At 37.5% G+C, this 26,937-nt stretch overlaps 1 protein-coding gene and 1 long non-coding RNA gene across 4 annotated transcripts in view; both read left to right on the forward strand.

Moving 5' to 3' along the window:
• The first annotated feature begins 839 nt into the window (after positions 1-839).
• Positions 840-26,937, forward strand: part of arl15b (ADP-ribosylation factor-like 15b) — a 46,164-nt gene continuing 20,066 nt past the window's right edge. The window contains exons 1-4 of one of the 3 annotated variants that reach the window (XM_058788548.1): positions 840-1,273; positions 20,892-21,036; positions 21,270-21,329; positions 25,797-26,005. In XM_058788548.1, the coding sequence (XP_058644531.1) occupies positions 1,166-1,273; positions 20,892-21,036; positions 21,270-21,329; positions 25,797-26,005 (522 nt within the window). In that variant the 5' untranslated portion in view covers positions 840-1,165. The remainder of the gene's footprint in view (positions 1,274-20,891; positions 21,037-21,269; positions 21,330-25,796; positions 26,006-26,937) is intronic. The other 2 variants (XM_058788547.1, XM_058788549.1) reach the window with 2 other exon arrangements.
• LOC131547846 (uncharacterized) lies at positions 11,346-15,177 on the forward strand. Its single transcript, XR_009273033.1, has 3 exons — positions 11,346-11,809; positions 11,888-13,450; positions 14,285-15,177. It is a non-coding gene; the product is annotated as an uncharacterized LOC131547846 (long non-coding RNA).

The raw sequence follows: 26,937 nt of genomic DNA on the forward strand, positions 1-26,937 counted from the left end.
CTTTTATAGTTCATTTAGCCTGGATTGGGTGTTAAGAAGATAATGTGTTGATTAAAAAGATTATCAACATACTTCATTGGCTGAAAATTTATAAAAGGCTAAAGGCCTAAATGGTCATAAAAATCACTGCGCCAAATTTAATATAATCTTAAATAGACACATTACTTATGAAAAGTAAAACACGAAAAATACTTCTCAAACATGTCATTACAGAGAATTTTATTCACTTTAACAGAACTATGCACTAAATGTTTATAATAGGTAGCAAATTAACCTTCAAACTCAATTTGTGCGCCTAATATTTAGGTATTTTTTACATTTATTTGTATGTGTTTCTACTTTCACCTTATTTTGAATACAGTCTAGCCTACTTTACTTGTTCTGTACTAACTTTCTAAATGTGCATATTATACTTAAAGGTAAACACAAAAAGTTATGCATTATGAAAGAAACTAGCAGCAGGTCACGCTTCTATGGACATAAGATCTCAGATTGCACAACACACTGCAGGTATCCTGTCAATCTTTCTGAAGCAAAATACATAACTTTAACCAGCAGAGGTCACCGTCAAACAAAAATCTGGCACCGTTAGTTCCTTGTCACGTGATGTAAAAGGACCTGTAGCCTCACAGTTTTTAGAGACGAGCTACTATCACGTGATCGCTCAGACGTTAGTAAAACCAGCACGTACCTTATTAATATTACACAAAGACAATCGTTACGTTAAAAGCGTCGAAAGAGTGGCCACTTATATAAGATATCGGCTTAAACAATTAAAAGGAGTAAGAAACGAGAAAGCACTTCAATCCATGTTGGATGAATGAACGTAATATTCAGCGTGACAGTGACGTCACGTGGAAGTCGTGATGCTCGAGCCTCTGTGGCTCGCGAACACACAACAAACAGCGCCTCTCTCCGCCCACACCATTCGCCGTACATACATCTTAGTCCGAGTTAATACGACTTAAAATCCATATATAGTAATGTTTTAGAATGTATTAAAAGCCTGAATCTTTTTTTTTTTTTTTTTTTACCTGGATTTGTTTTAGTCACATAATCGTGCGTGGGATTTACAGAGGAAGAGGAGTGCACAGCTAACGCTGCTAGCCGCTTTATTCATATATTATTTTCCACATCTGAAAGAAAAAAAAATCGAGACTTTTGGATGCATTCAATTAACACCAGCGTTTCATTTCATAGTCGCCTTATCTCAGGACTTCTGTTTTCTGGAGACAACAGCAAGACGCTATCGAGGAATTACATGGATTATCTGGTAGAGTCTTCTTTTATTTATTTTTGAAGATGGCCAGAATCTGTAGGATCAGGTGTTTTGTTTTCATTGCTGCTCCCACAATTTATGAACCTGGGTCGGCATTGCTTTTGAACAGTAATGTTTTGTTTGCAGCTATTAGAAATATAGATGGGTGAAGTCACTTACAGTTTGTTGTTTGTTTCGCTTAAAAACAAACCTAAGCCAATAGAGATGGGTGTTCAGAAAACATAGTTCTGAGCACTATTAAAACAAGGTCTTTCCTGATATACCAACCATTTTGGCCATCTCTTTTATGCTTTTTAGCTATTTTTGTTCTGCCTTTTTGAAAAAAAAATGTAAACAAGTATGTAAGCGGTTAGATCAGTATAATTTTCACATTAGATGTAATGTACTGTAGTTTGCTGTGAGATAAGGTCATTTATTAAGTCTGCAAAACTAATTTCATTTGCTGGACTTATCCGAAATCAGGTAACAAAACTATGCAGGTATTAAAGGAATAGTTTGTTTAAGATAGCGAATTCTGTCATTATTAACTCACCTTCATGTCCTTCAAAACCTGTACGACTTCCTTTCTTCTGAACACAAAAACAGCTAACAGAATGTCCAAGCTGCTCTTTTCCATACAGTGAAAGTGAATGGTATGGAAGCCCGTTTTCACCACAGGATAAAAATATATTGTCTTTTGTGTCACAATTCAGACTTTGTTTCTTGCAATTCCGAGGAAAAAAGTAAGAATTGCGAGATATAAACAGAATTGTATCATATAATCACAGAATTTTGACTTCTAGTAGTTCTAAATTTACATCTCACTTCTGAGTTTGTATCAGGCAATTGGTTTTTTGTTGTTGTTTTTGTTTTTTTGTTTCTGCCACAGAATAAAATTCAGATTTTATTTTATTTTTTCTGGTATTTGCGATCTTATCTCACAGCCACAATTCTGACTATTCTTCTCAGAATTGCTAGTTTATATCATGACAACACTAGTGCCCTTTCACTTTCATTTTGTGGAAAAGAGCAGCTTGGGCACTCTGCTAAACATCTCCTTTTGTGTTCCTCTGAAGAAATACAGAAGAATTGAGGGTCAGTAAATGATGACATAAATGGGTTATTTTCGGGAGACCTATATTTAAAGTCACATATATCAGTGATATAGTTAGATATCTGCATATTCACTAACACATTTACAGATATTTGTGTGTTCTGGTTACATTTGGAGCATATCGTTTGTTTTTAAAATGTAGACCCTTTAATGTGACCTTGTTACTGTCTATTTTAAATTTACTACAATTGCCTTTTATGAAATTTCTTTTCATCTAGATATTATAGTGACATAAACAGCCACTTATGTTGTGGTTATCACTCCATGAATGAATTTACCTGGGATGATATGTGGTCACAGATTACATCTAATCATTTTTATTTTTTTATAACATTGTTTATTATCAGCTTATTCAGCCCCAGTGTGACCTCTTTCAAAGTCCTTTTTTGCACCATTCGTGTTATATAATTTGCCTACAATACGCATTGGTAATAACAGTTTCACGGGAATGCTGTACTGTCGTGTTGGTGTCGCTCCACAGTGTGACAGTATTGAATTCCGGTGCCAGTAAACTTCTCGCACATTCAGTGCTTTGATACTTGACTTGGACATATGCAGCGAGGTCACAGGGGTGTTTCCTTTGGGATATTCCGGTCAGGATTCTCAGAATAGAACAATTTCCTCAAGAAACAGAGCTGAAAAGAGCCTGGAAGTGCTGGCAGTGTGTGGATTAAGAGCATGCTTGATTATGTAAGTATTTTTGTCCGGACAAATCACACTTTAAGGACAAGAGGATGTTGTTTCTCACTCAGGTTTTTCTTCAGTTAATGCATTATAAAATCGAAGGGTCTTGTACTTCTTGAGGGTAAGGCCTTATTATTTTTTTTCTAGAATGTGAAAACTGGGTTGGACTAAAACAAACCACATGTGCACACCAGCATATATTTGTAGTTAACAGGTTGTACACAACTGTAAACAGACTTTATGCCCTTTTCATCAACAGTTTGCTTAGAAAAAAAAGGTTTTAGCTTGGTCAGTGAAAGCTTTATCATTGTCAGCTCTTGGGATTCATGCCATGCACAGTTGGCACCCCTCTCCCCGAAATGGGTGGAGCTTAAATCTGTGCCTATGTAGTTGGCATGGAAACCATATCATTGTATCTACGTTTCTGGTATGTTTTTCCAGAGCAGCGCGTTTCCTTCACGCTTTTTATGTGCTGGACATCCGTGCCCAATGGTTTTAATGTTTGCTTTGAGTTCTAACTGTTCAGGTTTGAGTTCATTCTTCTGGGTGTCCCCATGGTTTTCCATTATTAAAGGACACAGTGGATTCTGTGCAGAATCTTAGCTCAGTTTAATTGTGGATCTGGCCTCATTTGGTCCAGGCTCTGCTGATTTAGAAATGAATGGGCGCAACAATGATCCTATTGTATTGTGTTCTCTTCCTTGACTCTTGATGGTTAATTTGTGAGAGGAATCATAATGTATTCAAGCATTTGTCCAACAGCCGTTTTTTGGTGTCCCTCTCATTAAATCAAGCCGGATTGCATACAGCTGCTGTATTTTTTTAGTCCTTTCAAATATTATTCATTTTACGGACAGCTGAGCTAATTTACAGCCAAACCGGAAGCTTTCTTTAATGGTTAACTGAGGGACTGAGGTCAGACGTCAGCAGAGAGTATGTCAGGTTACTAGTTTTTGGCAGTTAAGCATGTTTTATTTTTTAATTTAAGATAATTAGGCCTCATGTGTCTTTGCAAGGTAGTGTTTTGGAGACGGGACATGCGATTGACGGGGTGGAGGCATTATTTTAGATGTAGGCTAGTTAGCGGTTGGTTAGTATGGTTGTTCTGGTTTTCACATTAAAGGGTTAGTTCACCCAAAAATGAAAATTCTGTCATTAATTACTCACCCTCATGTCGTTCCAAACCTGTAAGACCTTCGTTCATCTTCTGAACACAAATTAAGATATTTTTGAAGAAATCCTAGAGCTTTCTGACCCTGCATATACAGCAATGCAACTACCACGTTTCAAGACTCAGTAAGGTAGTAAGGACATTGATAAAATAGTCCATGTGACATCAGTGGTTCAACCGTAATTTTATCAAGCTACAAGAATATTTTTTGTGTGCAAAGAAAACAAAAATAACAACTTTATTCAACTATTTCTTCAATTCCATGTCAGTCTTTGATGCATGTACACGACAGTTCTTTGTGCACAAGAAGTATTCTCGTAGCTTCATAGCATTAAGGTTAAACCACTGATGTCATCGTGTCACCATGTCATTATAATTTAATAATGTAATCTTCAGCAGAAAAAATCATACTGTACATTCCAATGTTGTGACACCTAAATTTGAATTGATTGATTTTAGTCACAGCGTGTTCACTAGAGAAAATATTAGGCTATACTATAGAGTTTGTATAATTTAGAAGTTAATTTAAAAATTACAGTGTGTGTAATTTACATGTTTGCATACAATTTTTTTTTTTTTAATTTGAGTGTTGATTTATTATAGTTAAAAATAAATAGTAATTAAATTTAAGTTTGGGCTCTGTTGTAAATTGTAACCTTATAGCAATGTAAAAGAGCTCACTATAGTTTAGAGCAGAAGCTGAGGTAGATTTTTATTAAATCTTTTTATTAAGAAAATTGTATTATAATTTAATTTATTTGAAGAAAGAGCAAGTTGTTCAGTAAACCATTGTTTAATTAAAAAAAGGCAATTGTTTGTTTAGTTTTTTGCCTCCTGCTGTACCAAAACCATACTGAACCGTGACATAAAATCCATGTTTGTGTACTGTTACACCCCTATATATATATACACACACGTTGTCAGAATTGTTGGTACCCTTGTTAAATATGATCAAAGAAGGCTCTGAAAATAAACCTGCATTATTCATTCTAATTTAATTTAATTTATTTTAAAAAAATCACAAAAATCTAATCTTTCATTGAACTAAAACAATTGAAAATGGGGGAAAATCTCATTATGAAATAAAGGTTTTTCTCAAATACGCGTTGGACACAATTATTGGTACCCCTAGAAATTCTTATAAGTAAAATATCTCTGAAGTATATTCCCATTAATATTTACAATTTTGAGCACTCCAGGGGGATTATGAACATGAAATTATCCAGCCATGGCTTCCTTTTTAGGCAAGCCTTAAAATAATATATTTCTGATGTGCAGCAAAAGATAATTGAGCTTCACAAATTAGTGAAGTGGCTTTAAGAAAAGAGCTAGAGCAGTGAAAATTCCCATTTCCACCATCAGGGCAATAATTAAGAATTTCCAATCAACATAAAATGTTACGAAACTGCCTGGAAGATGACGTGTGTCTATATCGTCCTAATGCACGGTGAGAAGGAGAGTTTGAGTGGCTAAAGACTCTCCAAGGACCCAAAGACTCAAAAATGACCATCCCTACAGTATAAATTCTGGCTATCTCTTGTTCTTTGAAACCACAATAATGGGGAAAACTGCTGACATGGCAATGGTCCACAACTCAATCATTGACACCCTTCACAAAAAGGGTAAGTCACAGAAGGTCATTACTGAAAGGGGTGGCTGTCACAGAGTGCTGTATCAAAGCATATTAAATGCAAAGTTGACCGGAAGGAAGAAATTGGGTAGGAAAAGGTGCACAAGCAACAGGGATGACCGCAAGCTTGAGAATACTGTCAAGCAAAGCCGATTCAAACACTTGGGAGAGCTTCACAAGGAGAGAACTGAAGCTGGAGTCAGTGCAACAAGAGTCACCACACTCAGACGTCTTCAGGAAAAGGGCTACCAAGCCACTTCTGAAACAGAAACAACATCAGAAGCATCTTACCTGGGGTGACGTCTGCTGGTGTTGGTCCATTGTGCTTTATCAAGTCCAAAGTCAATGCAGCTGTCTACCAAGACATTTTGGAGCACTGTATGCTTCCATCTGCTGACAAGCATTATGGAGATGCTGATTTCCTTTTCCAGCAGGACTTTAGCACCTGCTCACAGTGCCAAAACCACTTCCAAGTGGTTTGCTGACCATGATATTACTGTGCTTGATTGGCCAGCCAACATGCCTGTCCTGAACCCCACATGATATATATGGGATATTTTCAAGAGAAAGATGAGAAACTGTCGATCCAACAATACAGACGAGCTGAAGGCTCAATAGTGCCTCAGCAGTGCCACAGGCTGATCGCTTCCATGCCACACCTCACTGATGCTGGAGTTTGTGCTAAAGGAGCCCCGACCAAGTATTGAGTGCATAAATGAACATACTTTTAAATATAACTTTACATAACTTGAACTTTTCTGTTTTGCAAATGCTTTTTTTGATTGATCTTAAGAAATATTCTAATATTTTGAGAAACTGGATTTTTGACTTTCATGAGCTGTAAGCTCTAATCATCAAAATTAAAAGAAATAAACATTTGAGATATCAGTCTGTGTGTAATGAATGAATATAATATACAAGTTTCACTTTTTGAATGGAATTAGTGAAATAAATCAACTTTTTGATGATATTCTAATTATATGACCAGCACCTGTATATACTGTATATGTAATATTCTCATTTAGCAGTGATACAAAATGTTACAAAAGATTAAAAGATTTACTATTTTGAATGATCAAATATTTTGCAAAAATAGTAAGCAGCACAAATGGTTTTACAAACATTATCACAAACAATTGGCATATTAGAATGATTTCTGAAGGATCATGTGGCACTGAGGACTGGAGTAATGATGCTAAAAATTCAGCTTTGATCACAGGAATAAATTCTATTTTACAATATATTATACTAAACAATTGTATTTGATTTTAAATTGTAATAATATTTTACAGTATTACTATTTTACTAATAAATGCAGCTTTGCTGTACATAAGAGACTGAAAAATCATTAAAGTTTTACCGATCACAAACCTTTGAGCTGTTGCATTTTTTTTTCTTTCTAAATAATCAGTAGCCACAGCTCTGATCTCTACCAGGCATGTTTCCATCACCCATCATACCACCTGCCCCTCTTTAAGAGTATGTGAAATCTCTTTATCCTAAAGAGTAATGCAGCTTTTGGTTTTACTTAATGGACTTTTATTATCATAGCTCGTGGACATGGATATTGTGAGTGAAAATGGATCAATGGCAAATGGATTTTATGTTAATGGTTAGTGCTGTTCTATTGTATTTTATGACAGAAGGCAATGACTATTCGCTGTTCTTTTGGACTATTCTAGCGTGTTAAAGCCATTAAGCTAAAATGTCAGAATTATTGTGTGTTTGTTTCATTGTAAGTTGACGGTTGTATTTTTATGTGAAAAATCATATTGGCTCATGGAAAACATGTGTCCGGGAACATTGTGTTTTAATTGTTTGTTTAACTTTCACCCTGGTGAGCATTAAAGCTTTGGTTTGAGTTTAACTGCCAAAAGCAACAGCAGTAGTTGTGAACTCGGCTGTCTGTTGGAGCGAGAGAGCAAGTCAGGCAATTCAATGAGGAAGTCAGTGACTAGAGGTAAAGATCCAATGATTTACTGTTATAAAGACACTTTATTGGCTGCTGCAAGCACTCAAATGTATTTGATTTTCTGTGGTTGAATCTTTATTAATAGAGATAAAACAGGCCAGTATATGTTGGGTTTTGGATGGGATGCTGTGTGCTAATGAAAGATGGTTCTTTACTGGTAGGGCTGATTTGAATAATCTTCTATTGTAATCCCAAACTTGAACATGAACTTGTTGCCCTGTGGTTTTGGACTAAATTATGCACTGATGCGATTAAACAAGTCATCTCTGCATCTGTCTCTTGATTGCATAAAACCATTAAAGGTGCTGTATGTAGGATTGACACCGAGTGGTTGAACTAGGTATTGCAGTCCAAATTCAAAATATTGGAGACGGTTATTTTCACCCGGCCCCTCCTCCTCAGACTTGACGCACACACAGGTTGCCAGATTAACGACACCAACAGAAACGAGCGCACATGCCGATTAATGAAATTAAATATGCTGTCTTTTCCGCCAACTGGCAACCCGCGGTGCCGAAATACAATTGGGTAAACTGGCAGTGGGCGGGTTTCACAAACCATAACAAACACAGACATTCCGGGCCGGAATACACATTTTCAAAGGAGAATAACTGACTGTAGAATTGTTTTTCAGATGAACAAGTATGTTAACTTAGCATGTTTCTTATATATCTGCAAACATATTATGGTATTTTTATGCTTTAGTAGAGTCAAAATCCTACATACAGCACCTTTAAAGACCTTAGCATTTCACTCATTTGCAGTGCCAGTGCTTACGATTGAACTCGAAATCTATAACACTGGAGACCGTTTTCTGCTCTTCCTAAACACTTTATAATTAGCTCAAGCGTGTTAGATTTCCAAAACTCTCAGGCTCTCCAAAATTAGAGTGACCCTCTCCCTGGTGTATTTTCAAACTATCACAGCTTGGATAAAATTGAGAGGTTTGACACAGAAGCTCCTGAGCTCTGTTTATACTCTCGGCTGGTGAAGACTGGGCTCGTCCTGATTGATTATCTGCCTCACAGTATGTCATTGGGGCAGTAGAGCAAAATGAGTCTCATCTTCTCCAGGCATCTTTGGATTTCCCAGCTGGGTTTGGAGACTTCATGAAGTGCTCTATCATGTTACATATCTAGGGTACTTCCGTTAGGGTTGAGTTCCTGTCTGGTCTTCTTGCAGTAGGAGGTACTCAGTCCCCCTCATTGGTGTCTGTAGATGTCAGGAGTCTTGAACTCCATCTCTGCTCCACATCCTTAAGTCAAACCCATAGTCAGGAGAAAGCATTAGTGCATTGTGTATCAAAAAAGTGCTAATAATGAGAGTTTTGTCTTTTATGTTTTGTCAGGAGGTGACCTGAAAAGATCTGACCTCATATCTCCCACTGATAAAATCAACATGAAGAGCATCTCTCTGCTTAGTCAGGACTTGTTTATTATTTATTTTCTCTCTTTTAATTTTCTTATTTGAATAATTTTATGTTATTAGTTTAAAGTGTTCATGTGGCTGGCATATGGTAATGATGTGATCAAAAAGTGCTTTTGACATTTCTGAACTGTCACCAGTGGCATAATGAAACTAGACTAATAATAGACTAAATAATGAAGTTTATAATAAATAATGATGCTGCCAGCTTTCTAAAGTAATTTTTACACCCCCATATATTGGCTCCAAATCTCTGGTGAAAATTGTCATTTTTGGTTTTCGTCACTGTATATGTTTGTCTTTCTATAGAAAAATGCTAACAAAATCAAAAATTTGAGATGTGGAAGTTTCCGAAATTTGGTTGATTTGACATGGAATGACCCAAATGTGAATTTTGTCTGCTTTTTGGTTTTATCAAAAGTACAGACCGCGATACCATTCGGTACTGAAATTTTAAAAACGTCCATTTCCTGCTAAGCTTTGAGCGCTGTTGAGTGGATTCTTAAACAGCGCTGATTGGTCATTGTGTTCACGCGCTCAACAGATACATCTGTGATTGGCTTCGATGATCAATGAAGTTCTCGGTGAAGAGTGTGAAGCGATGATCATTGAAGCCAATCACAGATATATCTGTGACCGAATAGTATCGCGATCGGTACTTTTGACAACACTACTGCTTTTACGTAGCCTCAAAACAAAAAGACATGGGCTTAAAGAGGTCTTTAGGTTTGTCATTTGTGCCCTGTATGATCTAGTTTTAGTGCTAATGGTGTGTTAAATTGTCGGTTTATCAGGCTGATCTCTTAATGGATGCTCTGAGGTCACTAGTCACAGTGACTCTCATGTTTATTCAACAGGCTCAAGCCCTATTTGATTAGAAGGCCATGACAAGCTTCATTGCTTGAGGAAAAAAAAGTAGAGCGTTTAGTTGGACCACAGAAGCCCACAGGCGATGCACCTGTTCTTCTGTCTCAGCCACTGAAGGCACAGCCACAGACCACCCACACCTCGTTCACTGATCCTCTGATGCATATTGCACATAAAAATAATCAGCACTGGCTGAAATCTACAGTTTCGGTCTGATTGACTAGCTTTATGCAGCATCCAGGATTAAGGGCAAGTCTTTGTTTTGAATTAGTCAAAGTCTTGCTTACAAGGTACAGGGTAAATACAGTGGCATCAAATCTTCATTCTTTTACCATTCATGAGCAGTTTTTTGTCTAGTTCTTTCTGATCTGGGCTAGAAAAAAATAAGAGCTTGTAGGTTAAAACCCCACACACTATCATCACTGTGCCATTGACCAAGACACTTGCCCCAGGTTGCTCCAAGGTGAAAAATGGTCAAATAATTTACAGATTGCTAAGATTTTGCCAAGATAGTGAATGTAAGCATGTAATGATAAGCAACCTTGTAAAGAGCCCACCCTTAGGCTTGAGTTCTCTTTGTTTACCTGTGGTTTACGGTGTGAAACCAGTTAAGCTGTGTTTTTAGTGTCACTTTTGCACACTAAATGACCTTAGTTCATAGGCTAGGTTAAAGCGGTTTGTATCCAAAAGCATGCATGCAACCCAAAATATGCAGACATGGTTAAGCAGGTCAGTTTTCCAACCCAAACATCAGACTGGGCCAGAAATGTGATCTGAGTGACTTTGACTGTGAAAAGATTGTTGGTGCCAAACAAGGTCATTTGATTGTCTCAGAAAATGCTAATACCCTCAGTTTTTCACAAAATCTAGGGTTTTTTATATTCAGGGAACATATAATACACTGATATTAAGATACACATTGTTGTAGTAGAGTCAGGAGTGAGACTAGACGAGTAGAGCGCTATTCAGGAGTCCACATGCTATCAAGTCTAAGAAAATAAAAAATATGGTTATGGGCTTGGTATCCAATTCTGAGTCCAAGACCATATTTTTATGGGCTTTGTCTTGGTCTTGGTCTTCAAGTCTCAAGTCCGACAAGACCATGAAGGTATAGTCTTGGTCCTTGAGTCTTTTTCCAAGGTCTTGGTCTTATCTGACTTGAGAACCAAGACCATAAATATATGGTCTTGAACTCAGACTGAAGAATTTGTGGCCTTGCCCTTGTTGGACTCCAACAAGACCAAGACCACAAATTCTCCAGTCTGAGTTCAAGTCCATGTATTCATGGTCCATGCATGGTCCAACAAGACCAAGACCTTTGACATGGATTCAAGGGCCAAGACCATATTTTGGTCTTAGACTCTGGAGCATATTGACTTGTCTTGACTTGGACTCGACAGTCTTCTGGTCTTGCTTGCAGTTTTAGAGAATTCAGAGTGTGCAAACTACATCTATTCAAATTCAACTAATTGGAGGGTTGTCAGAAAGGCGCATTAACTGGTCTGAACCCTAAGCCCTGCATATTTAGGCTGGTTTTGGGGTCACCTGTTTTTTATCAGATGTGTTTAATGCGAGTGTTAAAATAACATTCATTCTTGTGTTTAGTTAAACAGCATGCCAAAGTCAACCAACTAGTCAGTTGTTGGATGACTAGTTGACCATCATGACTTATCCCTACAGAGAATTGAGTAAGAAATCATCCAGCAATATGTGTTGTGTTTTTCAGTACTAGACTAGTCATGATTTTAAAACCGGTCTCATTGCAGTTCATTCTGTATGGTACAATGAGAGGTTGGACGACAAATCTGGCAGACGGCGGCCCACATTGGAGACTGGCTGGTGTTGGAATGGAGACGCTATCCATGTATTCTGCGCGCTTCACTTCCGTGCTTTGATAAGCCAGGATGTGGCAGTCAGGTCGCAGAGTTCCTCTCGAGCGGGGAATATCCCACAATCCAGTATGGCTAGTGGGACCCAAGAGCTGCTGGGAATTGGAAGCCTCGTCAGACCAAACAGGATACCACTCCAAATACAGCCCATCAAAGGTGGGAACTGGGTGTAAATCATCACGGAATAGGAAAACAAAAAGAAACTTCCTGTATGAGCTCCCAGTGCACTGGGTTTTCAGGCTGCCCCGGCCATTCCAGATTCTGGGACCATAACTCAAGCCATCTCTCACTGGCCAGTCGCTCGCTATTCGGAAAGTCTAAATAAAATCCCCATTCACCGGTTATTTAGAGCACAGCTTGACCTTATGGATGATGTGATTGTTTGATGGTTCTTAAGGGCTGAGAATAGTGTTGTTATCTGAAGTGTTCTATCTGATGTTTGGAAAATGGAGCCTGTTATTCAACATGTTTAAATGCTGAAGGAGGGGTAACGGTGGAGATTTATAGCCTAACAGCATCAGAGCAGGAGCAGCGGGGGGAGCTCCAGCTTAGCTGGGCATTGTTGAGCCCCTTCCTTTTATCCTGCTGCAGTTTTAATACTGTGCAAATCCCCATGCGCTCTATTGACTCAGAACTCCACTATATGGAAGAAATTCACAGTGTATCCAATCACCTCGATGAATCAGCATGAGAGGCCGAGTGAAAGTTCTCAGTTTACTGTTTAGCCACAGTTTTTAATCCTTACTTTAAAATTGAGATAAGCAAAAATTGAGGGTACGATGAGACACTAACCATAAGTAACTTGCAAGGAAATGGGCCAGTTATGTAGGGTTTAAAAGCAGAAATCGGACACTTATATTTTTATAAAAGCATTTAAATACTTTTTTTTTCTGTTGAAGCTTTTGTATAATTTGATATGTAAAGCTGTTAAAATCATTTTTATAGTCGTTTTAAGTTTTGCGTTGCAAAGAAGTTGAATATATACTATGTTGAAAATGTTGTGGTCTGTAAGGGTATATTTTGGTTTTAGGAGTCCCCAACAGCAGGTTGACATGCATGGAAGGTCAAAAAACACTTTCATTGTCTTATAATATGCATTTATTTTTACCTTATTTGCTCAACAACTCCCAAACCATTAGCTCAACGATTCATTTTTCCAAACCCTTCCTTTGCGTGATGCTAATCTGTGGTGATTGGTCCGATGACCCAGTCTGTGATTGGTCTACTGCATGCAGCGCATGTTGGAAACGGAATGCCCATCACCATTACTGGATTATGGCTTATGGCTTATCAGGTGTTGATAATTTTATACACTGTATGAACATACAACATGGCTTCTTTACCTTATCAATTCGAGCCCAAGTCTGACGAGGAAGCATCCAGAGTTGCTGATGAACCAGAAAGTCAAACGCAAACACGACTGGAGCGACTGTCTCAATGGTAAGTGACAGTATTGTTTATGGCACTTTGACGTATATGTGTGACAGTCTAATTACTTGCTGAATTTATTTAGGTGCACGTGTGGGAACTGTATCAAAATGTCAAAGGAGGCTGAAAATCTTTGCTGCAAAGTATCAGGTTTACCCTCAGAGTGCAGAGCACAGCATCTTCTTGACATGATGCTATCCACAGGAATCCGCTACAGTGCAGTGTAGCAGAGGGGGGGAGGGGTTCAAGTTTTCCAGGGTCTGCGCGTGCAACAAGTGGGCGGGGCAATATGCTAATGTTTCATGTTGACTACATGCTGTATTTTGGATCAAATAAATGCAGGCTTGGTGAGCAGAAGAGACTTCTTTAAAAAATAACAAAATCTTACTGTTCAAAAACTTTTGGCTGGTAGTGTAGGTTTTCAACTTCAATTATGACTTCCAACAATTATGAAAAAAGATAAACGAGGTGAAATGATTAGTGTGTTGCTGCCGCATTCCATCTAGCACAGCTTTCTTTTATTCACAGCGGTGTACTTTTATTCCTCCTTACAAGTCCAAACTTAACAACCAAATCAGTCAAATATGTAAGTGTGACATGAGTTAACCTAGAACTAGTTTTTGGTTAAGTATTGATAATTATGAAACTTCCCTGATATTTAAAATGACTAATTTCATGAAAGACTTCATAACGCTGTTCATAACGCCTACCAGTAATCATGCTAAATAATCATGATTTCAGTATTGACAAAAATAATAGTTCATGACATTTCTGCGGTTATTGAGCAGCTCTAACTAGTTTACAAGTTCATCTGTAAAATGTTTCTTCTGCTTCATCTTATCACAGGAAGGAGTGGATGAAGAATGTTTTACACTACGGGATGACACCAGCATTGCTGTACTAATTCCAAGAACTTTCAACGGGGAGACAATGGAACAGAAGGCCTTACTACAAGCAGTGGATCTGTGTTGCAAACTTTTCTATGTGTATGACATCAACTACCCAAAGCCTTTTGCTCCCATTTGGGAGATTTTGCAGCACAATCTTTAATATTCCAAGATTTCCTTCAACACACTGCCTCCTCCTTAAAAAATTTTTATTTGGTGATCAGTAAAACCTTTTTATTTTACTGATCATCAGTCGGTCCAGCAGCCAGCAGATTTGTTTTTATTATTATTATTATTATTATTATTATTAATATTATTACATTTTTTTTCAACTACTTACATACATTGTCAAAACGTTGCCTATTTATTTTTCAAAGCTTTACACACAAATCCAAGAATTGCAAATGCCTCACATCGCTTGCAAAATGAAGCACTGCATTCAAAATATCACAAACACATCTCAAAAGCAAACACCTTTGCCATAATATTAATTCCTGTTCAATTGTTGTGTGTTACATAGAGAATTGTGTGTTGTGTTTTGCAAAAAGTGTTTTATGAAATTGAAAACTGAGTCAAAGGCTGAGAATTAGTGTATGGTTTTGCAGATTTGGTGTGTGCTTCTGCTGTTTGAGTGTCAGCTTTCAGAAATTGTGTGACAAGGAAAGATTTTGTTTATGCAGTTGAACATTTTTATTTGTTGTTTATGCAGGTTATTTTTTTATTGATGTCTTTGTATGTTATGTTTGTTTTATTTGTGTACTGTATTTGCACATTTGTGTATGTTTTGATATGAATGAATATGAGCTATATATATATATATATATATATATATATAATATATATTTGTCTGAATATACGCATTTGTTGGTTTTGAATTCTGGAAAATATGTTAGTTGTATGTGCACTTTTGTGTTTTGAATTTAATATTTTTACACATTCTTGTACATTTATGTTGTAAACATGAATTTACAGTACTTACTAAAAATGTTTTACATTTCAAAATATTTGTTAAAAATGTATTATTTGCATATTTAAATAAACAAAATATGTATTTGAAAAAAAAATTGTAGTTTTATAATGTAGTTTTATTAAGTTCTGAATTAATATAAATAATTAACTCAACTGTTGGGTAACTTTTAACCCAACTGGATTTTAACCCAATTCATTGATCCATAGATGGGAAGGTGCTATACCAACCCATAGTTGGGTTATTTTTAACCCAACATTTTTTTGTGAGCAAACTTTGCATGTATCTTTGCATTATTGACCTTAACTTGAACCCAGAATATTCCTTTAACTGGATAATGTCTGAAAATATTGTTAGGTTACAGGGAATCAGCATTTCCACTGCAAATCTCGACTTTTTATATCCCTTTAATCTTTTTTGAGTCTTAAACATTTGCCAAGCAAGTTGTCAACTTGAAGTTGCTTGTGTCTTTCAGACCTTGCATCTATGATATGATTTTTCCACTTTCCCTTACCTTTATCTTAGAACAAACAGGTGCCGCTTGCTTTTATTGTGCGCCAGCCTGTCTCTAGTGCGTTTCAGGCATGGGACTACCTCTTCCTCCCAGTCCTCTGATTGTGGCATCAATCACAGTTTAGACCCTTCCTGTTTCCTGTTGTTGGCCTTTCCAGCTGGCATTGGGCTTAGCCCGTGTTTACCTGGAAGCACTATCATAACAGCAATGTAGAATAAGATGGGCATCATTGGCATGGGTGGCTATTTCCACTTAGATGAAGATGCCTCTGGAGCCTTGCAGAGCTTGCAAAACCAGCCACAGTCCATTGTGACTGGACCTCCAGAATTAGTCTGCATTTTGGCTTGTGGATATAGCCCTTTGTACTGTTGTGGAAGCCTATGGTGATTATCAGTGATGTATCAGGATAGTCACCTGCACTACCTGTGTAAAGATTAGTCCATTGACGTTGTAATGATGGTGTAATTTGCTCTATGCATGATTAACTGGGTGAAGCGCGTGTGTTTATACTCTTGTGATACTCGCATGCCATTGAACAATAGCTCAACTTCCACTTTTGGTCTTATTTTGTTGGTTATTGGCACGACACTTCAAAAATACTTTTAAAATTCAACTCATGAATGCAATGACTCGTCGTTTCTTTGATGAATGAATGTGTTTAAAAATGACATAAAATGGAAATTTTCTGAATTTGTTACTGGTATTTTTGTGACCGATTAATTCATGCATGTTTAATTGTTTATTTTTATTTATTTATTTATTTTTTTGACTTAATTATTTTTAATCAATGTCATGGATCTTCCTGTGAAACATAATTCTTCTCTGTGGTGACTTATGCCGAATTTCTCAAATCTTTTCATTTACTCTAACTCTGCCCTTTTCATACAATCCACTGTAAGCTCACATTCAGATCTGCCTTTATGCAATCATGTAGAGAAACCAGTTTGTGACTTGTGTAAGAATTATTTGAGTGTAAAGCATATTTTAATAGAACGTCCAATTTTAAAAGATATTAGACGACATTATAAACTCAGAAAATATGCTAAAAGACTTTTTTAAAAAGGTCTCACCTGGAAATAAAATTAAATAAAATTGAAAGATTTTATATGATTTTTATCAGTACTATTGTTGTTACTTGTATGTTTTTGCATAGTAATTGATTCTTAAGAAAATGTTATATTATTGAAAATGATTGTAATTGTAATTATTTTCTAATAAAACTAAGATCCGAGTCATTCTGCACAATATATTTGAAATTTTATTTCGAAAATAATGAAAAAAATGTAAGGAAGGTACAAGAAAATAAAATCATTACTATATTACATATTAGTATATTAAATTAAAAAGCCATTTAAATGTAAACCCTTGTTGAAAATTATATAAAAGAATAGATTTTTAGAACCAAATTAATGTACGTTTTAAATCACATTTTTGAAGGTTGTTCCTTTTTTGTCTTTACCACTTTTTGTTATTGACCCTTGTAAGTTTAGACTTCAATTTGGTAACACTTTATTAATTGTTTTCAAACCATAATTAAGGACCTGTGCACATCCCCATGCATGCTGACAATCAGAGCAGCTTTCCATTTCTAAGCAACAAATTCTTCAAAATACACCACTGCATATGTACTTACTGCCTTTGTTTAGAAACCTAGATCACCAATTACAGGTCTGACCTGTTTTACTTCAAAATGCATTACCGTCTCCTTCCCAAGATGATGGTCTGCATGATAGAGCACTTATGCAATCCTACAAAGATTACTTCGGCTATAGTCTTGACTAAATACTTTGCATGTTTATCTTTTTATTACACCTCAGAAGACTGAAGAACATCAGTTTGAACAGGAGCATTGTTAGTGCTGCCATCTTGTGTCTGTTGAAGTGCTTCTAGCATCCAAAAGCATATCAGTTTTGAGGTAATGTTTTCATGGACCCCTGCAAGCTATATTTTGTTTTTCTCTCTTTTTGAGAGAAAGCGGGGCAGTTGTTGTACTCAGGTGACAAATAATGGGTAGTATTAAAGGAATAGTTCACCTAAAACTACATGGCTTCAGAAAATTGATACATCACATGCCTGGTTTATTCTGCTTGAAGAGAACAGTGTAAACATTTTAAAATGAACTATTGCTGAATGTAAAAGTAGCTCTTCCCCCCCCTCCTCCCCCGTTTTGCTTTTTCTTTAAATAACCACACAAAATTAACACAGTAAACTGACATATTAGCCACTGACTTTGGGCTAGAAAGCAGAGCCCAAAACACATTAGCATCATGTTGGCTATTCTATTTAATAGAGAACTAAGACACACTTTTCCTTCAGAAAAAACTTGAAAATCTAGTAATATTATTTTCCCTGTTTGCTTGGACTTGGTTTATGTCAGCAGAGAAGTATTTCCGAGAATAGCAGGATATTCATTGGGAAAAACAATACAGGGCGAGACTTGATTTTACCCATTGGGAATTGACTGGATTGTGAAAAGTAAGACTCCTTACATCAGGTGGTTGGAAAACAAGATGGTTGACATCAGCCACCATCAGTACAATTCATTGGACAAAAAAAAACATTTTTGTTCTGTGGAATAATGGTAAATGATGAGACCCAATAAGCATAAAAAGACCAAGGGTATGTATTTAAATATGATCAGTAAATAGGATCACTTCAGATTTCTTGTTGCCTTTCAAAAGCAAAATTATAGTCTAAAAATGTTGCCCATGGGCACTCAGTCCACATTTCATTTCATGTCTTTCAGAGCCTTCCGAAAACAATGGCTGCTGGTATATCTGTCATAATATTGTAACATATTTAGATTGCTTGCAAAAGCATTTGATCAGCATAAATGGATACTTTTGAATGGCCGTCAGTGAAGGCAGATGCCTGTTGACCACAGCATGTTGTGGCATTTATAAGCGGGCAAAAGCTCGACCGCTATGTTCTCATTATATTTGATTGGTTTAAAGCTCTGTGTGTCCACCAGAGGGCAGCATTTGCTAACTGTACTCACAATCTGTCTGTGACCCCCCCATAGTCATAGTTTCCTCGCAGTCACATGTTCAGGCTTTATGATGTATGAATAAAGGAAATAATTTATAGACTGTCATGATTTCTCACTGTGTTGGTCACGGTTTACCCTCCTCTACATATTCCAGTGTTTGCTTGAGTGTCACATGTTCCAGTGGCACTTCTCATAATCTCATTTAGAGACTAGTCTTTCTTGCTTGATTTCACACATTGTGTGATTTAATCACTCAGAGCACAATTCATAGCATAGCAGACATATGGATTTCATTCAGAAAGTTAGTTGAAGTTGGATGAATTGTCAGAGCGCAGCTGTTAGGTTCTAGAAGTAAAACTCCCATTCATTTACTCTATATGGAAATTTAGAAGTCGTGAGTTATGTGGTTGTTAATCAATGGTGTATTCTTTTGTTGAATCCAATAGCTTGCATTATTTCAAGATTGTTTTTTTTTTTTAATTGTCTAACAGTGGGAATGCTGGTCAGAAACTACATTACCCATGATTCTTAAAAAAAAAAAAATCTCTACCAATCAGAGAATCAAAATCTTAAAATATATATCCATATTTTGCTATAAACTTAAAATATATTATTTCTATATAATCAACATCTGTAGATGAATAGTTTTACATTGTCATTTTTTTTATTGCGCATTGCTTCGTGGGATTGTTGTAGCTTTTGTAGTTCTTTTCCTCATTAAAGCTTTTTTCTAAGATTTTCAAATACTTTATTGCTTCAAATCAAAGTTTGTAATGTTGTGATTCTCCAAGTAGATGGTTTGTTTGATTCATGACTTATAACTCTTTAATAGTAACTTTTTTTTTAAATCGTTATGGGAAAGATGCTTCCAGTACCAAGGCCACTGAAAAAGTGGGCGGCACTTTTGCACTCTATATCCAACTTTTTGAGTATTGATGCAGACATTTAAAAATAAGTATTGCCACCTTAAGTACCGATTGATTGAAATGTATTTTCTAAAAAGCAGCAGTCAAAGGGACTTATTTTAAAACTCTAGCCATGCACCTAGATAGCAATTTAAGACATTGTAGCCAAAAAGTAGGCGTTTTTCCTTCACACAATGCCAGAATGCATAGCATGAAAAAGTTCAGTGAAAAAATGTAAATGTTTAAAAAGGAATTGCTAAAAATCGACTTAATTTGATTATTTCCCCTAATATTAGTGTGCTATGTATTTCTATGCTCATTAGAGTCTCATTTCGTTGGCTTAACAACATCTTTTTTGAGTTTTGGCCTATGAAGAGGTCCAAGTCAGTCACTTTTGAGGGTCTATCTGGGTCAGGATGCTATGTTATTATGAGCCTCTGTTTAGAGATACAGCTATACACAGCCAACCAGATAAAGACCTTCAGATGTGAAATGAACTTTGTAACTCAAAAAAAAAATCAGACAGGAAGGGAAGAATATAATACAAAATATCGGTTTGTTTTTACTCGAAAGGGGCTTGACCGTATTACTCAATGCAATGCCTCCTCCTCACACAATATGCATGTCAAACATGCTTTGATCTTCCTTGTGTAGACCGTATAGTAGGAAGCGTTTGATCTGATGTGATCGGTTTAAGCAGTATTATGGGCTTTCTTTGTGTGTGTGTGTGTTTTGGTGGTTAGTTCTACTCCGCTCTGTTGAAATTTATTGAGCAATTTTTTATTTGCTTTATCACTCAATGTCATGACGTCAACCGAAGGGCTCTGACAGCGGCTTACAGAAAACAGGGCTTTTTTTTGGCGGAAATATATAGGGGTGCTTACTTATCCCAGAAGACTGTGGTGACTTTCGGCCCATATGATTTCAATGGAGGCACTGTGCGGTAGACTTTGTTTTTTTCTTTTGCAGTAACTTTTCCTCAACCAGATGGTGTCAACAGATGTCAGATGTCTTTGAGATGTGTTTCTGTTTCTAGAGTGACACACGCATACACCCACAGCCTTTCTCGCGAAGAATCGCCAGTCGCAAAAAACGCATAAACACAAACATGAGGGGGACGTTTGTATCTAAATTGTTGTAACTTTTCTTACTTTCCTTCCTCCCCTTTCCCCTTCTTTGTCCCGTCTTCAGTGTTTCAGGACGTTTTGCTGTAAAGGACCTCCCCCTCCGAGACCAGAATATGACGTGGTTTGTATCGGTCTGACGGGTTCTGGGAAGACCAGCCTGCTCTCCAGACTTTGCAGTGAGGCAACAGACAACATCGTCCCTACCACAGGTCAGCCCACCATCATAGAGCAATACCAGACCCGTCCTGCAAACACAAACACAGATCTTTGCACTTCCTCTTTGCCTTCAGATACGCTTTCCCTTGTATTCAGATTTTGCCTCGTGATTGTCTTTTAAAGTGATTAAATCTCGGTCAGTGTAGCAATGAAGGTGTTTTAATGACTTCCTTTTATGAAATACTCATGGCTGCGGTTGTTAATCTTGTTCAACTTTTATTTGCAGGTTTTAGCATTAAAGCGGTCCCGTTCCAGAATGCCATTTTAAATGTCAAGGAACTCGGAGGTAAATGCTCTCTGTTGTTCTTGAGAATACTACTTTTATTTTTATTTTTTGATTTATGGGTCAATGACAAATAATATAAAATCACGACAAATAAAGTCTTCTAAAAAATATTTAAAACACAGATGCCAAGTTCTTAGAAAATGAATCTTTAACCATCAAATGAAAACAAGTTTCATGACATTTTATATGTTTTTCATAAACAATTGTTTTTGGGGAGTCACACCACATGACATTTTACAACATTTGTGCAACAGACCTTGTGTCTTGTACCGAAAAGGTCAAATAATTTGATATTTAAGAGACGTATTGTTATTTTAGTTTTTTGTGCACGTTTATATTAATAAGCAGTGAAGTAGTTTTCTTAAAATATTTTGTCATATACACTTGTGTTCAAAAATGTGTGGTTTTATGCTCACCAAGGCTGCAATTATTTGATCAAAAATACAGTAAAAACAGAAAAGCTTTCAACATCATTACTCCAGTCTTCAGTGTCACATGATCCTTCAGAAATCGCTCTAATATGCTGATTTCTTATTATCATCAAGGTTGAAAACAGTTTCCATTTTTATGGTATCTTGATTCATAGAGAATTCAAAAGAACAGTATTTATGCGAAATAGAAATATATCATGAATGTCTCTACTCTCACTGTTGACATGTTTAATGTGTCCTTGCTGAAGAAAAATCTTACCTACCCCAAACTTTTGAATAGTAGTGTAAGAAGTGCGTTCAAGTCATTGCATGTATGAGTAAATTAATCAGTCCAGACAAAAAATTAGCATTATGTAATTGACCCATTAGCGTATATCTGCAGACACATCTGTAACATTTTAAGCTGTTATTTCACAATTATTTCACGTGTGATCTTTTGAAAAGTAAACTTTGGCAACACATCACCTGACATGTCATGACGAAGATGTAATTTGACACAGATGTTACACGAGGGCCCGACCAGAAAGGACACAAACTCATTTCTTTGATGACTAATAGTTTTCTCTTCAAGGTAAATTGAACCCCAGGAAGCGCCAGTGCTTGGATGCGGCACGCAAAGGAAATGTTTCAGATGTCACTCGCTCAATGAACCCAGAGCCATCTTGGCCCGCGTTTCCCTTTTTGTATGAGCGATGGGCTGAGGCTTTGAATCTGTCTTTAAAATGAGTGAGTGATGACAAGAATAAGAGGGTGTTGAGGATGCAGGGAACCCGAGGGGAAGGGAGGGCTAGATGGGTGAGGAGGAAAAAAACTGAGATTAAACAGGGGCGTTTCCATCTAGGCCATGTGTATTGAAGCCTGTTATAGAAAAGCAAATGTCACCTTTTCAAAGGAATAGGTTCCCCAAAAATTGTTTGGATGTTGTTCTGAACTTCCGTCACCAAAAAAAAAAAAAAAGAAGTATGTACTTCCGTCAAACAAAAAAAGTTGACATGAAATCTAATTAACCCATCTGTTTTGCAAATGCATGTTATACAGTAGATCTTATTGTGAATAATTCATGCACGTTTCATTTTTACATCATAATGTCAAGACCCTCCTGTGAAAATGACAGACATCTCCCTGATGACACGTGCCAGAAATCTTCAATCATTTAGTTTGTAACGATATATTGTGTCACAATATATCACAATACAAAAATACAACAATATGCATCATGGATGGTGACAATACAAAAATAAATGTTTCATTTTCTCATGTTTTCAGAGATTTCATTTAAAATGTTTATTCTCATATAAATAGTGATCAGTACACACAAAAAGAGCATATCAAATATAGTAAACCCAGAAGCTCACACATTTGAGCTTCTATTTTTATGAATAATTTAATAATAAAACACAATATTTAAAACTTTTTAAACATATCAGGGACAGAATGTCCTTCACATAATTCTGTATTTTTAGCTAAGCGGGAAAATGTCTTTCTGGTTAATGAACAATACTTTTTGTTAGCTATTTATAATACGTCTTGAATATGAAGTAATTGTAAAAAATCAAAATCCGTTTTGGCTTTGTTTAAAGTACAGTCAGAGTATCATATTGCAAAATTAGTATTGTGTATCATGACACAGGTGTATTGTTCCACCCTAATATCAACTGCATGGAAAGAGCGACCAGCACATTCTTCAAAAGTTATTTTTTGAGTGAACTAATCCTTTAACAGAGGAACTGAGAAACAGGCCACAATGGGAGATCGCCTAGAAATTGATGAACCTCTGAATTCTCCTTGAAAAGCGGTATAATTATGTCCTGTTTTCCTTTTAAGCACTTTGGAAACCTTTCCTCCAGACCTCCAACGAGTTCAGCTCAGTGTCAGGGGCCTGCGGAGCGCGACCTCTTTTTCCCCAAAAACATCAGTCTAGGGTTACGGCTGGGACATTAACCTTGAACCTGACGCGGAAGGCTCATGTCACACTTTATTGATGGAGGTTGTGTGCCGGCTTGACACGCTGGCTCTCCCGCCGTTTCCGCCGCGGCCATCGAGACGGTTTACTGTTCTCGCGTGTTATTGCTTGGTCTGCCCGTCTGGCCCGTGTTTTGGGTCTGCGTGAGTGATGTCAGGAAGCCAGGAGACGTTCAAAGCACCGCGCTGTCTGCGTGCATTTCCCATCAGTGTCACGATGACACCCTGTGCGATCTGCCAGGTTGACAGACGCACCAGAGAAGGGAGCCCCACATGCTCACATTTACCATCTCGCAGCGACCATCTGAAAGCACTTAGCAGACTCTTTCTCTCTTTGTTTCTCTGGACCACAGCCATGATGTAATGATTTCTGCGAAAATGTGCTTTAGTTGCATTATCACATGAGATTGTAATGCACCGGCCCGTTGCTGATAAATGCTGTTTTGTTCCGTCACATTGTTTTCGTCTTAATGCACATGTTTATGCATTTGAAATGAAAGTAAACCGCTGCTTTTCAAGGCCCAAGACCTCCCAGCGTTTTGATTTTACTTTCACAGCCAGTAGATGGAGACTTTGAGTAAAACTATACAAAAGTCAAGCCACAAAGAAAGTGTTGATGCACATTTGAGACTGATGGGATGTTGTGTTTTGGAAAAGCCAGGCCATATAGGAAAGAAATATCAGGCTGAGTGATTATGCGTTAATAGTGCTTGATAAAATGGCAACAGCAGATCAAACGCCTGTTAATTAGATGAGTCAGCCTCGGACATGGCCTGTCTGTGAGGATCCCAAATATTTATTGTGAGTCACAAATTGTCTAAACATCTGCAAAAAACATTATTATTTCCTTGGCCAGCGTGTGCTATTGCTGTCAGGCTTGCATGTCAACGGTTGGAAAGCTGTTACCGAATACCGCAATGGATAATACCTAATGAGAACTGGAAGTATTACATTGTACATCATACACAGCAATGATATCGGGGAGGCGAGCTCTGAAACTCAGTCTGATAGGTGGAGTCTGTTCCAAACGTGAACCGAGACCTCTAGAACAGTTTTAGTGCTGATAATTTGGCGAGGCATGACTAAGAGCTCAATTTGTGGTGTGACAAAGGCTTAGAAGTTTGGAAGTGGAACCATTAAACTCGCGTCCAGTGTGTTTAGCGAAGGGAAAAAAGGATCGCGCAGCTGCTTAGTGTCAAGCAAACAGCTTATACGTCTTGGCCGAACTTCAAGAGCTTTGAATAAAGCTGTCGATTACTGTCTGGCATTGATTTAAGACGCCACCTTTTGGAATTGCATTCTGTTTATTATTTCATGCCTCGAGATGAAAACTGAGAAATAACGCTACTTTTTAGCACTCCTTGTCATAGGATATGATGCGCGCCAGGCATGCTAGTAATTAATACGACGAATTCCATTCGGGAGACTCACAAGGACGAGAGGTATAGACAAACTGGTCTCTGTTTTTTCACGGTTAGGGTACAGGCCCCGCAGTGACTCACTTTAACCAAAGCCATGCTGCGCTTGTGTGTCTTGGTGGCCACATTTTTGTACCCCCAAATTGCTGTGCACAAGAGAAACCATATGTTCACTGTAAAAGTGGGCCCATTTGAACTGTGCTGTAGACTGGCCATCAGAAGAAACCATTTTAATATGCTCTCAGGGTCGACTTTAAAGAAACACTGTTGCGTTGAGCGCTCTTCATTTGGACACGGCTTTTCCCACAGGCCTCCCCAAGTGAGAGTGCGAGTTGGCATGCGTTCTTGAAGTCATAAAAATACATAATGCAATATCCGCAATGATTTTTGAAAGGAGGTCAGGGTCCTCACCAAATGCATTCCAGCAATGTTCGAACTGATGCTGTGTCGAAACACGCTGTAGTCCGTTTCCCGATCGGTTGCCAGAAAGTTTCTCTTTGTGCTTTTTGTTTAGAGATTTGCCTTGTTTTCGCCACCTGATTTATGTCGAACAGGAAAACCACCTTTTTTCGGCGAAGGGGTTAATGTGTGTATTAAATGTTATGACTTCCTCGCTGCGATCCTGACGGTGTGAATTTATGTGTTTTGTGTTGCAGGAGCGGATTCAATTAAAAAGTACTGGAGCCGGTACTACCAGGGCTCTCAGGGGGTGGTGTTTGTTTTGGACAGCGCTTCGTCGGAGGAGGACTTGGAGGTGGCGCGTATGGAGCTCCACTCGGCCCTGCAGCATCCGCAGCTCTGCACGCTTCCCTTTCTCATTCTGGCCAACCACCAGGACAAACCTGCTGCCCGCTCTGTACAAGAGGTAACCCAATACTCGCTTAACACTTCCCTTCCTCACCCTGGCTAACCGCCAGAACAAACCTACCGCCCGCTCTGTACGAGCCGTAACTTTACACTCGCTTAATACTTCCCATCATCATACTGGCCAACCACTGGGACAAGCCTGCCGCCCCCTTTGTACTCAAACGAACATAATACTCGCTTTATACCTCCCATCATCATCATATACTGGTCATACACTCCACTCAAGTCAAGTGTCATCTCATGTCATTCCAAACCTGTATGGAAACCTGTATGAAACCTGTATGTAAAAGTCAGTGGGGTCCCAAACATGAATTACATTGATAAAAATAACATTTTTAAAAATATCTGTTTATGTTCATCACATATGTTCAGCAGATGAAAGCAAGTCGTACAGGTTTGTAATGATATTATGGGCGAGTAAATGATGACAGAATTTAAGAGGTTTCCTAAATCCAAAGTCCTTTTAAGGCAAAATGTTGTCTGCCGGCCTAGGCAGCTATTTCCAGTCATGCAGCTGCAGCTCATATATGCTTTAATCAGAATAGAACGAAATTTCCTAAAACTGTGTATTAGTGTTATGATAAACAACAATCTGACAACAATATCGTAAATTGTGTTTCTTTAGCTAAAATCACACAAAAACAACCCAAAAAATGGATGCCTTTATGAAAACTGTACAGTGGGACCATAGCCGCCATATTTAATGTTATGTTTTTTATTGTTTTTATAACTTTTAATTTGGCACACTTTCATAGGCAAGAAATGATGGAACTTTTCACGTGAGGAAGTTTTAACCCTTACATAAATTTCCTAATCTTGCTTTTTTTCTCCCATAAAATGTCATCGAAGAATGGTAAATGCGACCACATCTTTAGACCTTTGCTGAGATACAAAAATGTGTACCACTTTTGAGATATTTATTGTAAATGT

This window comes from Onychostoma macrolepis, chromosome 10 (genome assembly GCF_012432095.1).
Source record: "Onychostoma macrolepis isolate SWU-2019 chromosome 10, ASM1243209v1, whole genome shotgun sequence".
NCBI classification, from domain to species: Eukaryota; Metazoa; Chordata; class Actinopteri; order Cypriniformes; family Cyprinidae; genus Onychostoma; species Onychostoma macrolepis.